Source organism: Pteropus alecto, unplaced genomic scaffold (assembly GCF_000325575.1).
Source record: "Pteropus alecto unplaced genomic scaffold, ASM32557v1 scaffold143, whole genome shotgun sequence".
Taxonomy (NCBI): domain Eukaryota; kingdom Metazoa; phylum Chordata; class Mammalia; order Chiroptera; family Pteropodidae; genus Pteropus; species Pteropus alecto.
In genome coordinates, this window is record NW_006434828.1 from 2,561,532 (window position 1) to 2,574,789 (window position 13,258).

The 13,258-nt window shown below is 52.4% G+C and overlaps 1 protein-coding gene across 12 annotated transcripts in view; it reads left to right on the forward strand.

The window, feature by feature from the left end:
* Positions 1 to 13,258, forward strand: part of LRRFIP1 (LRR binding FLII interacting protein 1) — a 74,004-nt gene that overhangs the window by 53,220 nt on the left and 7,526 nt on the right. For 5 of the 12 annotated variants that reach the window (XM_025045438.1, XM_025045440.1, XM_025045439.1 and 2 more), the window contains 6 exons: positions 597 to 767; positions 2,708 to 2,800; positions 3,697 to 3,789; positions 4,916 to 5,008; positions 6,276 to 6,417; positions 8,768 to 11,602. In XM_025045438.1, coding sequence (XP_024901206.1) covers positions 597 to 767; positions 2,708 to 2,800; positions 3,697 to 3,789; positions 4,916 to 5,008; positions 6,276 to 6,417; positions 8,768 to 10,293 — 2,118 coding nt within the window. In that variant the 3' untranslated portion in view covers positions 10,294 to 11,602. Of the gene's footprint in view, positions 1 to 596; positions 768 to 2,707; positions 2,801 to 3,696; positions 3,790 to 4,915; positions 5,009 to 6,275; positions 6,418 to 8,767; positions 11,603 to 13,258 lie in introns of those variants that run through there. The other 7 variants (XM_015587846.2, XM_015587847.2, XM_006909898.3 and 4 more) reach the window with 3 other exon arrangements.

The window sequence follows — 13,258 nt, forward strand, 5'->3', positions numbered from 1 at the left end:
TCCCTGGGCTGCCCTCTCCAAGAAGCGACCTTTGTCTCTCCAGGATCCGCCCACTGAGGCCTGTGTACCTTGTTTAGTTTTCCTATGGATTGAAAATCTGAAATTCTACTTAATCCTTTCCTGGTTCATAAGCCCAGACAGGGCCATCGGCAGCTCGTGGCAGGGGCTTGGTTCTTTCAGCCATTACACGCTGGCTCTGTCCCCGGTTCTGGTCACACGTCACCAGTGATTACTTCAGAAACCTGCCGAACAACCCAGCTCATTACAGCTGGCTACTGAACCGTGGAGACAGGACTCTGCTGCCTCTGTGCCCAGACCCCTCTCCCTCCGGGTGTCCCCCTTGCCCCAGTGACCGTGGAAATTATCTTCGTCCCTTGACACAGTTAATAACTAATTTTCTGAGCTGCTGAGAATTCGATCCGATCGAAAAGGGTTTTCTATGCACTGAAATTGCCGTGTGTTTCCTATTTTGACTCATTTGCACCAAGAAAGCAAGTCTCAATGTAGGGCCGAGTGTTTTGTTTTCACGGATACGGAGCTAATGTTTGTTTTTGTTTTCGTACCGCGTTTTCAAAACTATGGCCTGGTCTCCGCAGGACTCGCTAGCGGAGGTCGAGGAGAAATATAAGAGGGCCATGGTGTCCAACGCTCAGCTGGACAACGAGAAGACCAACTTCATGTACCAGGTCGACACCCTGAAGGAGGTGCTGCTGGAGCTCGAGGAGCAGCTGGCGGAGGCGCGGCGGCAGCACGAGGAGCAGAGCAGAGTAAGCTTTGGTGACAGAGTGCAGGGTGCACACGCACGCGTCGACAGGGACCGTCAGCGTGGCGGGAAACAGCGTGCAGTGCGTGTCGAGAGTGGTTGTATCTACAGTACGTGTCAGAATAGTGGAATGTGAAAATATACATATTTGGTGTGTGTGTTTTCAGGTTCCATTAAGTGCTGAACTTTTTTTTTCCCAGTAAGTTTTTTCAGTGTGTGTGTGTGTGTGTGTGTGTGTGTGTGTGTGTGAACATGACTCTGTCCTTGTCCAGGAAGCCCAGACACCTGGGAAGAATGCCATGCTCTTTGCTGAGGAACTTGAAATACTGATATGCACATTTCAGTGTGTAAAATAGAGGGGATTTTACTAGAACGTGTGTGTTTTTCATGAAAGGTAAAGTCATAACCATGAAAAAACGCCTACCCAAGACCAGCACGCTGCGGTAAGGCGTGATCGGCTGCTTCAAGATGTTCCTGTTCGTATATATTTCCCGGGTTTTATTTTGTTATCTCTCCTGACACCATAGAGAAGTGGTCGATTACAAGTATCAAAGACGTTTAAGGAAACACATCCACTTAATTTCTGCCGATTGGGAAACAGCACAGTTGCTCCGTGTAAGAATTAAACACTGATCTAGCGCAGAGAAGGGCGGAGCTTCTCTGCCCTTTGACCCAGAACCCCGGGGCTGACGTGCTCACTTACAGTACCAGCACGAAGCACGAGCCTGTGTTCCGACCCCTGACAGCCTCTGGTCTGCTGAAGGCTGGGCCCGGGTCTTCTTCGTGGCAAACACAGCAAGCAGCATTTGATTCTCATGTTTTTAGGAATTACTCGGTCTAGCAAACCATAGAATGTTGTTCAGTTTTTCAGAGTTGCTAAGGTAAACAAGAAAACTTAATTATCTTTTTTAAAAATGTGGCTCTGAGCTCTAAATGCCAAAGGTATAAATCAGGTCCCGGGACCAAGCCCGAGGCCGCCTTGGCTGCTGTGGGATCGAGTTAGAAGCTGGGGAGGGGTTTCACCCATGACAGGCCTGACCTCTGACACCCGACGTCCTCTTTGGCTGCGGGGCAGAGGGCGTGTCCCGAACCCACCTGGCGGGCGGGGACCGTATGCAGGCTGGGGACCCACGGGGTGTCGTCGGCTAGGCATCAGGAGCGGACCCGGGCCTTCAAACCGGAGTCCAGCGGAGTGGGGGGCCCTCAATGTTGCCTCAGGGTAGAGGCCAAAAGCCAAGCAAAGCCCAGCAGGCAGGTCCCGGTCCCAGCGAGGAGGGGACCCACCAGCCCAGGCTTCAGGAAGGGGGTGAGCAGAAGCAGAGGGCCGATCCCTTGTGAAGTAACCCCGCTCACAGGTCTAGGGAAGGGAGCCCTGCCGTCCCCAAAGCCATTGGCAGTTAGGGGCACTGAGCTGAGCAGGACACCGGAAGGTGCTGCGTCCCTGGGTCTCTGGGGTGAGTCTCAAAGAGGGGGGTCCCACTGGTGTTGCCGGGCGCTTTTGCTCCCCAGCTTTCCGGCTCCGTTTCTGGAGCCCAGAGCTGGCCGCCCCCCAGTAACGAGGTGAGCTTGTCAAAGCAGGCCTGTCTGGCCCCCGTTTGATCCCAAGGAGAATTCCTTGTCATATTTCAAAATTGGGGACAGTTTTATTATAAGTCCTCGGCAAAGCTGCCCCCTCAGGCCCTCAGCACAGCCAGCCCCGCGGGCCATTCCCAGGCATGAGGAAAGGCCATTGGTTCCATCAGCGCCTCGGTTAATGCGACAGTAAGCCACGCAGCCTCTTCTGGAAGGTCCAGGCACGTGGGTTCATGTGTACGAAGGCCTGGAAAACGGCGATGGCGCGATAACGGTGACCTGTTCCGAGGCAAACGTACATCAAGGGGCCGTGAGCCGGGATGACGGGAGGGCGTGCCCCAGCGTGGCCTGAGTGCTCTGGTCCCTTCGCAGGAGCTGGAGAGGGAGAAGCATGCCCACGGCCTGCTGCGGTTCCAGCTCGCCGAGGCCACGGCCGCCCTGAGGCAGAGGGACGAGATGCTCGAGGTAGGTGGCACGCCCCGGGTCCCTTTTGCATTTGCCACGTGGCCTTTTGTCGGTTCACTGCGAAGTCGCTGCGGGCTTTCCTGAGAATCCAGGGCTTAGGCCGACTCCCCACGCCTCGTGGACGGAGTCGGTTCCTCTCGGTCAACAGGCTCATTCTCTCGTGGTTTTGTGTTTGTCCAGGAGGTGTGGCGGACAGAATAATGTCCGCGTCCTAAGCCTGAAAATGTTCCGTTACCTAGCAAAAGGGACTCTGTAGATACGGCGGAGGCCCTTTCAGGCCCTTTTGATGGGAGGCCATCCTCGGTTATCCGCTGCGCCCCGTGTGTCACCCGGTCCTTACAGAAGGGGGGCGGGGAAGTCAAAGGCACAGCAGGGGATGTGGTGGCCGAAGCAGGTGTCAGAGCGACGTGAGGAACGTGGGCGCCTCTAGTAGCTAAGAGAGGGGAGGACATGGACACGGACCCCCCACCCCCACCCCAGGGCCTCCAGGAAAAGACCCAGCCTGCCCACTCCTCGGCCTCAGCCGGGAGACCCATTTGGACTCGCGAGCTCTGGAACCGTGAGCGAACACGTTTGTGTTGTTTTAAGCCACCGCGTTCATGGTGACTCGTCACAGTGGCACTAGGAAACGAATACGGGGTCAGTCGTTAACCTTTGAACTTGATGAGAACTTCAGCCCAGCGGGTTTTGTTCCTGTGCCGCTGGAAGCTGGGGGGAGGGCCTGGAGGAGCGCGGGGCGTGCTGAGCGTGGGGTCACGGTCAGAGAGAGTGCGCGGGCGCCTGCGCGTGTGTTGCTGGCTCAGGGGTTGTCAGGGTTCTCAGCAGGTCCAGCACTGGCGTTTTCTTCCTGTTTTAACTCTTTCTCTGCTTTCTTCCTGTCTGTCCCTGTTCTTCAGGAAATCCGACAGCTACAGCAGAAACAGGCCAGTTATATCAGAGAGATTTCTGACCTTCAGGAGACAATAGAATGGAAAGACAAAAAGATAGGGGTAGGACTCTCAAGTCTTTCAAAATCTGTTCCTGGGCAGTCTGCCTAGCAAACGTGTGGCTTTCAGAGTTTGGGGTTTGCAGAAACGCTTGTTTGAGCATGCATGCAGCACCCGCGTGACGCGGAGTGACTAACACGGCACGTACGCCAGCTCACTCTGAACCGGAAGCCAACTTCCGACCTGGAGACCCTTATCCCTCAGCATCCGGGCTCTCCCCCGGCCCTGTGGGCGGGCCAGCGGCACACCGACACGCGACACGCGTGTGAGGCTGGCTCTCGGCAGGTCTAACTCACGGAGGCCCAGACCTCTTGGAATCCCCTGCCTGGCGTTGCCTGGGCTTCCTCTCAAAGGGATTTGAGGATGCTGCATGGTGGCAGGTGCTGTGTCCCACATGTCCCCACCCCCAAATCTCCTGGGGAGGCCCCAGATCCTCTCCCTGCACAGGAAAAGGAGAGGCAGCCTACCTGCATGCAGGAGTGACAAGTGGGAAGAAACCCACTTAAAGTAACTGCTGTGCTTCACGATGACGATGGCTTCCAAAACAGGGTGACCCATACCGTGTAGCTCCGCTGGCAGGCCCCAGGCGCATCGTCAGCGTGTTGACCCCATGAAGCTGCCCTTGTCTGCTCCCTGACGTGCTCATCCACACTTGCTTAGGATTTGGTGTGTCTGTGCATGTGCACGCATGTGCGTGGTTCACTTTGTGGCTGTTTTATGTTTATCTGTGACAACAAACGCCGAGAATCAACATAGAAAGATAGTTAAATTGCTAAAGTAGTCGTCCCCGGAGGTTCTTTGTTTATCCCTCATTTAAATGGGCTCGTGGCTTCTGTTAAGTCTCTACCAAGGTCGTGAAACCACAACCTGCACCAGAAAACGAAGCAAATGGAATCCCTCCAATGCCGCTGGTCGTAAGCGGCTGCCGGGGAGCACTCCTTGGCGGCATAGGCTTCATTACTTGCAAGGAGAGCTTATTACTTGCATTTTGCTGTGTCTTTAAGCATATTCTATCTGCTGCCTCGATGGTCCTCGCTTTACGTAGTAGAAGCCTCCTTCTTCCTCTGCTTCCGAAGTCACCTGCTTACCTGTGCGCATCTTCTCTCTCTTTGCCCTGCTGCACACTCAGGCCTTAGAGAGGCAGAAAGAGTTCTTTGATTCCATCAGGAGTGAACGGGACGACCTTAGAGAAGAAGTAGTCACGCTGAGAGAGGAATTAAAGGTAGGAAACCAAAGGACAGTTAAAAAAACAGCGTCTCGGCGACACCAGGGAACTCTGGGACTCCCAAGAACGAGCGTGTGCGTGTGTACTGGCGTTGATTAATTTTACGGCATTGATTTTAACTGTGTTAGTAGATTCAGATCTTCGGTTAACTGAGGCCAAAGAAACACGCGAAGTAAATACGGTTGCACGGGGCCGGCCACGGCCTCACGTCCTCGGGCGTACCTGAGCTTGAAGCGACTCTGATTTCTAAGAACGTTTTGATATACTGTCGAAATTTTTTCTCGTACTCATTAACAAATTCTCCAGGACATGACTCAAAGTTAGAGAATGGATTTGTTTCTCATACTAAAGACCCAAACTTAAGGGCTTCTGTAGTGGGACGGGTGTGGGCGGGGCTCACGCTGTTTAGACTCTGAGATCCACTCGATTGTAGGAATGTTCCATGTCCCGTCTGGGCCGGGTCAAGGGGTCCTCGGCTGCTGGCTGGACACTGAGTTAAAAGAATAAAATAAAAACAGACAGCTGTGGGGGTCAGCGTGCTGGGTGGGCCCTGAGCCCTGGAGGAGGCAGTGACGGGAGAGGCCCCGGCGGGTCCCTGTGTAGTCACTGGAGACATGGGTGTCAGCTGCTTGGATCCAGGGGTCAAGACCAGGGCAGTGAGCCAGAGGGAACAGGCTTAGTGCTGAGGCTTGTGACGCGGCCGCCCCCGCCCAGGGCTGTGAGAGCAGCAGGGGACAGTGAGCGGCACAGAGGGGACCCTGCCGTCATGTGCTGCAGCCGCGTTTGGAGGCTTTCGCCGTGAACTGAGCGTGAGCTGAATTTCTTTAGAATGTCCCAAACCTTCTAGCCACGTCTCAAGCCCTGCTTTAACGTAAACTTCGTCCATTCCTTTCAGAATACGTGTATATTTCTTTGTTTCCGTGTCTCTTCTTAAAGAAGACAACCAGGGTTTTAAAAGTCCAGGTCACTTTTCATTGACTTGCTCGATGCTCCACGTCGTGGCAGCCTCAGGCCATCACCTCCAGGTAGAAAGGATGACCGTTCAAAGTGCCCGGTCCCCAGCTCATTAAGACGTGGGAGGGGACATCCCAGCTGTCGGCATGTGGACAGCACAGTCACGAGGGTGCCATCCAGCTCGTCCTGACCCTGTCGAATTTCTCTCTGCTTCAGGAAAAGTAGTTTCTTTCTAAAAGATTATTAATAAAATAGAGTTTAACCTAACATCGCTCAGCAAGCATTACAATGAACCCGTTTTTGTTCCCAGAAACATGGAATAATCCTAAATTCAGAGGTAGCTGCCAATGGAGAGGCTTCGGACACGCTAAATGATGTCGGATGCCAAGGGGCCACCAAGGTGACGAGAGAAGAGTTGAATGCCATCAAGGCGACCGCGGACGGGACCCTAGGTAAGTCCTCGTTCCCGTCTGGCTCCCGTCACCTTCCAGTCGGCATTGATTCACCTTCCACGCATTATTAGAGTCAAAGCGGTCATCACTGTGCGATTAACAGTCACGCAGCATGCCATCTGTCCCGTCCCTCATGGGCATCTCTCTGCCGAGCGATGCCACCACCCGCGTGTGTTGTCTGGCGTGCATCTCTGTTCGGTGCTCAGCACAGGTGGCTGAGAGATAGATTTCTCTTGCTTCTCGAAGCCACCAAGTGAGACTGAAGGCAAGGGAAAGCTTCAGAGTTAAGCGGCGGTTTTGACAGTACTATCTGGTTTTCCTCAGACATGTGCCTTCTGTTACAGAAGGTCAGAAATGCAGACGTTAATATAAAACGTGTCTTATAAAACGTATGCACTAATAAATAGCAGACGCCGTGGAGTGAGTTACCTGACCGAGATAGCAAGCCGGTGCCACAGTCCTCCACACCATTAAGCATTTGGAGGGTACGCGGTGCCTGCGGACCGAAGTTTGGGGCTTGTGACAGTCCATCTTGATTGCCATTCTCATGATACCACTCGAGATGGACAGACAGCCCTGGGTGGCCAGTGAGAGGGACAGGCAGCCCTGGGTGGTGACTGAGAGGCAGCCCTGGGTGGTGAGCGTGTTCAGTGTGAAGGGTATCTCTTATGAGCCAGAGTCTGAAATATGTCTGCCCCTTTGTCAGAGGCAACATTCCTTCATGTGTCACATTTTTGCTTCTGAAAGATCATAAAGCGGGGAATCCAATCGATTGTAGGAATATTTTATATAATTTACAAACATCTGAAAAGATTCACTAATTAATATTTGACATAATATTCGGTTTTGGCATAAACCAGTAAAATCTGCTGTGCAGCCTGAAGCTACAGCCGCATGTACGGCTCCACACTGGTCGCTGGTCACCAGCGTGTCCTCAGCTTCTACAGTGAGACCAGAGTCCCATCTGGCCATGACTTTTAATTTCTATTTGGACGTTTTCATCTTATTTCTTTGCATTTCGGGAAATGCAGAAGCCTGGGGGCCCAGCCTCTCGGGGCCTGACTTCCAGGGGGTCTCAGTATCTTCGTGACTGTCGAGGAAGACAGACAGCTCTTTTCACTGTGTAAAGGTCGCTGAGAAAGATACGCCCCTTTAGTCCCATCCCCCTTTCGTGCGAGCTGCCGAGCAGCCGAGCACCTGACCATGCTGCTCCCCGTTCAGACACACACCTGGTGCGTCTCTGAGACCCGCTGTGAAACAAACTTAAAGAACCAGAAATGTCAGTTTTATAAGCGGTCTTTTGATCACACATCACTATCAGTGAAGAAACGTGGGGACTTCCCGAGACGTATGTTTATTTTAAATTTATATGCGTATATTTCATTAATATAAAATGTTGTCACATGTATGCACTAAGAAATATTTTAAAGCATGGAACAAAATTAACTCTAAATAGGAGCCCTCCCGCTCTCCCCGTTTTCCCTGGGGTAACTGTACCCACCATGGAGACCACTGAGTTATAAAGTTATCAAGCTTTGACTTCCAGTGATATAGCGTCTTACGTACTGGGGGTTTGTTAGTCTGAAGAATCCAAAATATGACTTCCTTCCAAAGCAGTGACATGTTCTTCAATTCAAAATTCTTTCATCGATGAACCATTAATCATTTAACTAAGTGGTTGTCCTGATTTTAAGCATTTGCCTCCTGCTGGGCCTCCCCAGCCCCCTAGGGGACGGAGCGAAGGTGTTTAGGGCCCAGGCCACTTTCGGGAGATGCCGAAGGGACGGAGGGTGGGTTTCTTTTTCTGTTACGTGAGTTCTTGCCAAAGTATCTCCTTTGAGATTGACCTTGAGGCTGAGTTTCTTCCGATGACCTCAGCATTCCTTTCAAAGATTATGTGTAAGCCGCTTTGAGGGCCCTGTGACACACAGTGCTGCTTGACAGCTGAAGAAGGAGGCCTTGTCCAGGCGTGCATTTAGAAGCGAGAATGCGCAGCGCGAAGCTTAAGTTTTCCTTAAACTCGTCCCTTTGGAGTGTTTCACTGCCTGCGAGCCCTTTCTGTCTGTTTAAACTTAACCTCACCTTTGAGAATCAGCTCACTCAAATGGCCCCAGCGGCCACTTGCCTTGGAGATGGTGGCAGTGGCCTTGGCTGATGGAACGTTTGCTGATGCAGTGGCTGCTTCGTGGCACAGAGCTGGCGAGGGCTTCTCTTCCGGGTGGTTCTCTGAGGCCTCTGTCTCTCCTTAGGGATGGGGCCGGTGGGGACGAGCGCTTATGTGTACGTTGTGATGTGTCTTAAGTGGTCGGCACATCGTGGAGTCCCCTCAACTTTCTCAATGGTCTTTTAGGAAGAGCCAATGAAGTGGAGGTGAACGGTGGAATTGTGGAGAATGTGGGGAAAAGAGAAATCTTGCAGAATACTGAGCAAGAGCAGCACAAAGAGGACCCGATAAAGGATTGTGTGGACGCAGAGGCGTTACATCCTGATGAGCAAGCCGAGGACCAGAAAACCCCTGAAGACAGTGCCCCCTCCCCAGGGACCTTAGCAGATGCTACAGACGAGGATCAGGTCCAAAGCCAGAGCTTAGAGAGCACGTCCCTCCTTGAACGTACAGAGCAGGTCGGGTCAGATGAGGTCGCGAGCACCCCAGACGGCCGGTCCGAGCCTCCCCTTGCGCAGTCCAGGTGTTTGGGTGAACTAGATAGTGGAAGCCCAGGTCCGAGGCTTGGGGAGGTCAGTCGTGATGCCTTGGATAGCAAAAACCAGAGCGAAAAGCCAGCCAAACAACAGGAACAAGAAACGCAAGATTTTAAAACCAGTGTGGGAGAAGTTAGCACAAAACCGCATCAGGAATCTGCTCCTTTGCCAGTATCTGAGGTTGAAAGGGTGACGAGCTCGGACTCTGGGGACCCAAGCGGGAGCCCCACACCGGGCGCGGCGGGGGCAGGGCTAAGCGGATTAGGGGAGCAGGTGGGCACAGTAGCCTCGAGTCCTCCAAGGTGCAGCAGTGACACAGCGAGTCATGGGGAAGAGTGTGTGGCAGGTGTTCTCATCGAGCTGGACTCGAGCACAGAGGGTGGTCTAGAGAAAGAGCTCCCCAGCCAGAGAGCAGCGGGGCCCAGGACGGGGGAGGCCAGAAGGGGACCCCTAGGTGTGAAAGAACCCAGCGAGGAAAGTAACGACCCACCGGGGGAGGCGTTGGATTCATCACAGAAGAAGTCAAAAAACAAGAAAAAGAGAAACAAGAAGAAAAAGTCTCCGGCACCTGTAGAGACCCCTCAGGAGGTTAGAAAAGAGTTAACGTTCCAGACCCCAGCCCCAAGTGACAGTCAGGAGGGAGGGCAGGTCACTCCTACTGACAAGAAATCAGGTGGAGAAGCTCAAAATGAGGCAACCGAAAATCCAGGGCACGACATGGTAGCAGGAAGCCGTGAGCACGTGGATTGTGCAGAAAACCCTAAAATCTTGTCGGGCGGACGGCTTAACGGAGACGACCGCGAGGGACACGCCGAGTCAGGGGACGTCGCGGCCGACGGGGAACCGCTCCCTTTCGAAGGTGCCACAGCTGAGGCTTCAGGCACTAGCGCCGGTGACAGAGAATTAGACGAAGCCGTTGTGAAAGGTGCCGCTGGCGACGGGGCCACTCCCGGCAGCCCCGCGGAGCCCGCGGACGCCTCCCAGGCAGAAGGCGCAGACGGGCGCGTGGTGCCAGAATGTCCGACTCAGAGAGCCGGGGAGCTGCTGGACGGCATCGGTCTGGGAGACCACGACGCGGCACCAGCGGGGGCGTTGGGAGACCTCGGCTCCGAGGGCAAAGAAGACGCGAGAGGCAGAAATGAGGACAAGAGCAGAGAAGACTGCGCCCTGTCGTGAGCTGGGGCTCCGCCCACGGGGCGGGGCCAGCGGGCCGGGGCTGCGCAGTAGGTCCAACTGCGAGAGACCCCTGCAGGTCATCACCACGTGAGAGGTTCATGGAATGCTCCAGATCGCATAGACACACCGCACCGTATGACAATCAACTACCACGTTATCTGCTACTTTAAGTTATAGACTGTTACTTGTAGATTTATATCTCATCAAGGTTATCACCAGATTAGAAAGGAGGACACATTTGTTATCTGTTAAGTTCCGAGTGCATTCCGGTGTGTATGTAAACACTTTCACACCGTTTATATGTCTGCTTAAAGTCAAAATAAACATATTTAACATTTGCCTTAGGCTGATATGAATGTGGATATTCTTGACCAAGTGTATCAGTATCTAACTGAAATGACCAAATAGCATTCTGAGATGTCCACACTGTGAGTATCATAGATATTTAAATTAACTTCTCCTTCAAATAGATGTACTTTTTTAAAATTTGATTTTGATATGTACGTTGTAACCTGTGTGGTGTCTTATTTTAAAAGGTGATAAATGTCCAAACAGCACATAGTTTCACTGAGTGATAAGACTTGCACCACAGGACGATAATTCCTGTCACGTCAGGGACGGCAGACTTCTCACAGCACTAGGAGACCCTGTCTTTACCTCATAGAAGTGTTTTAGCTCAACCAATACTTTTAGATCTTATCACTGATGGAACCTGAGTTTATTTGTAGGAGATTTTGACTTCATGCCGATTTATGTACCAAAGTCATTTTATACAAAGATTTTTTAAAAAATTTTTTTTTCTTCTGGAAGAGATGAATGTTGAAATTGCATTTCCTGTGCAATATTTGGGTGGAGGGAATTATTTCTAATTGTTTTTTAATCTTAAAACTACTTGTCAGATTCAAAAGAGCGATACAAACGGGTACTGTTCTTGTGCAAACTGCTAATTAGATTATTACAGGATATTTTAAACAGTCAAATCCCTTTTGATATTTTGTTTAGATATTTTCATTTGTTGTTTCTCAGTGTATTCTTGTCTAAAAAGCTCTTGTTTTGGTCTTCCCGAGATACGTATTTTCTACATAAAGAAGCATTTAAAAATATAATGGTAAAGTTAAATTCAAAATTAATTGTAAACTATTAAAATCACCAGGGAATGCACATGATGCGTGGTGGTCCCCCTTTATGAGATTGTGTGATGTCATAATACTGTCACAAGATACTGCTCAGTGCAAAAGAGACCAAAACCTCAGCAAAATTTGAGGCAGACCTGTCATCATGTAACTGAAATAAAAACGTTGTCCCAGTGTTCGGGCCTGTGCCTCCGCTCTCTCAGCCACTGGCAGCTCGGCCGTGGCTGCCATCACGCCTCGTGCCCCTTTTGAGGCGGCCTCTGCTCCCGAGGTGCCGGCGCTGGCCCGGGATCTGTGGGACTCGGGCCTCCAGCCCCTCGCCAGTCATGCCGCACACTCCGTCCCTGACGTCTGGACCGGGCCGCCATCGGCCCGTCCTGGGGAGGATCGCGAAGATCTGCCCCCACCGCGTCGCCTGCGGCCCTGGGGTTCTGATGAACCCCACTGCAGAAAGGTCCCCATCCCATCGCTGTGCATACCCATGGCAGGACCCGGAGCGTTTGGAGGAGGGCGGCGAGAACCGCAGATGAGCTCTGACCGCCTGTGCGGAAGTGGCGGGAAGTGGCGGGAAGTGGTGGGCCGGGGGCGGACAGGCCCCGCCCGCTCGCGCCTGCGAGCAGCAAAGCACGAGGCTTGCTGCAGAGCCCAGGCCAGAGGGCTTTTCAGGGTCTTCGCTGGTGTCACTGACTTCGTGCTGGGTGCACACCTTGCTCTGAGTTCGAGAGGCCTCTGGGGCCAAACTTACAAAATGACAAAAGCATCGAACTGGTTGACGCTCCATGTTATTCAACAACACACTTAAAGATAGCGTGGCGTACGTCACGGTCCTCGAGCCAGCCAGCCAGCAGACTCGCTCGCTCCCTCACTGTCTCATTGATAAACATTGTTGATGGCTTCCTGTGTGGTAGGCGCTGTGCCAGCGAACAAGCAGCTCGCACCCCGCTTCTAGGGGGAAGGGACAGTGGGAATCAGGAGCGAGCACGAAAGAGGAAAAGGATTCTGAACAGCCGAACCGTTTCTCCGTAATCTGAAGGTCTGCGTGGTGAGCAGCAGATGCTCTGCTCCCCGGGTGAAGTGACGCGGTAGCGCAGTCACCGACGTTCACAGCGAGGGCCCTTAGGTCATCGGGAAACGGTTACCTGAGGAGCATGACGTTTAGGAAGGCGTGGAGGCATATGAGGCAGTCTGGGACGATTTCCGTGTCGGAAGGTTCAGACTCAGGAAAGAATCCAGGGTTACCTGTCAGGCACATCCCCGGAGGAGCCTGGACCACTGCGGCTTCACCGTGATCCAGAGCAGAGGAAAGCGTGGCCTCTAATCAAAAAGCCAGATATTTCTCAGCCCAAACTAGAGCCGTATGTAGAACGTGAGTGTTCCTTCGAATAATATGTGTAATTACGTATAATTATGTATCGTTAGGGGTGTAAGGAGAGAACAGAGAAAGGTAACTGAGGTTTTGAATTATAGGTGCTTATTTTGTAATATAGGAAGGTTAGGAAGCAGTAAACATTTTTAAAGTTTTTAGGAATGAGAGCTGTTGCATTGACTACTTTCTATAACGTCTAGTGAACGGACAACCCAATGCCCCTGAACTGCTCCTTCTGGGGGTTTAGACAGTTTGGGATCTCCTGTCGTAGGAAATCACCCTATCCAGCATGCCACCATGGCCATCCAAACAAGGGAACGTCATAGTCAGATTCGTTCCAAACGTACAGGCTCCAGTCGCATGTGCGTGTGCGCATGCGCATGCGTCATGCTCCACATACATGCGTGTTCATCGTGATGATCACATGTAGGAAGGACTCTGCAGGAGAAAACCCCTCTCTCTTTCC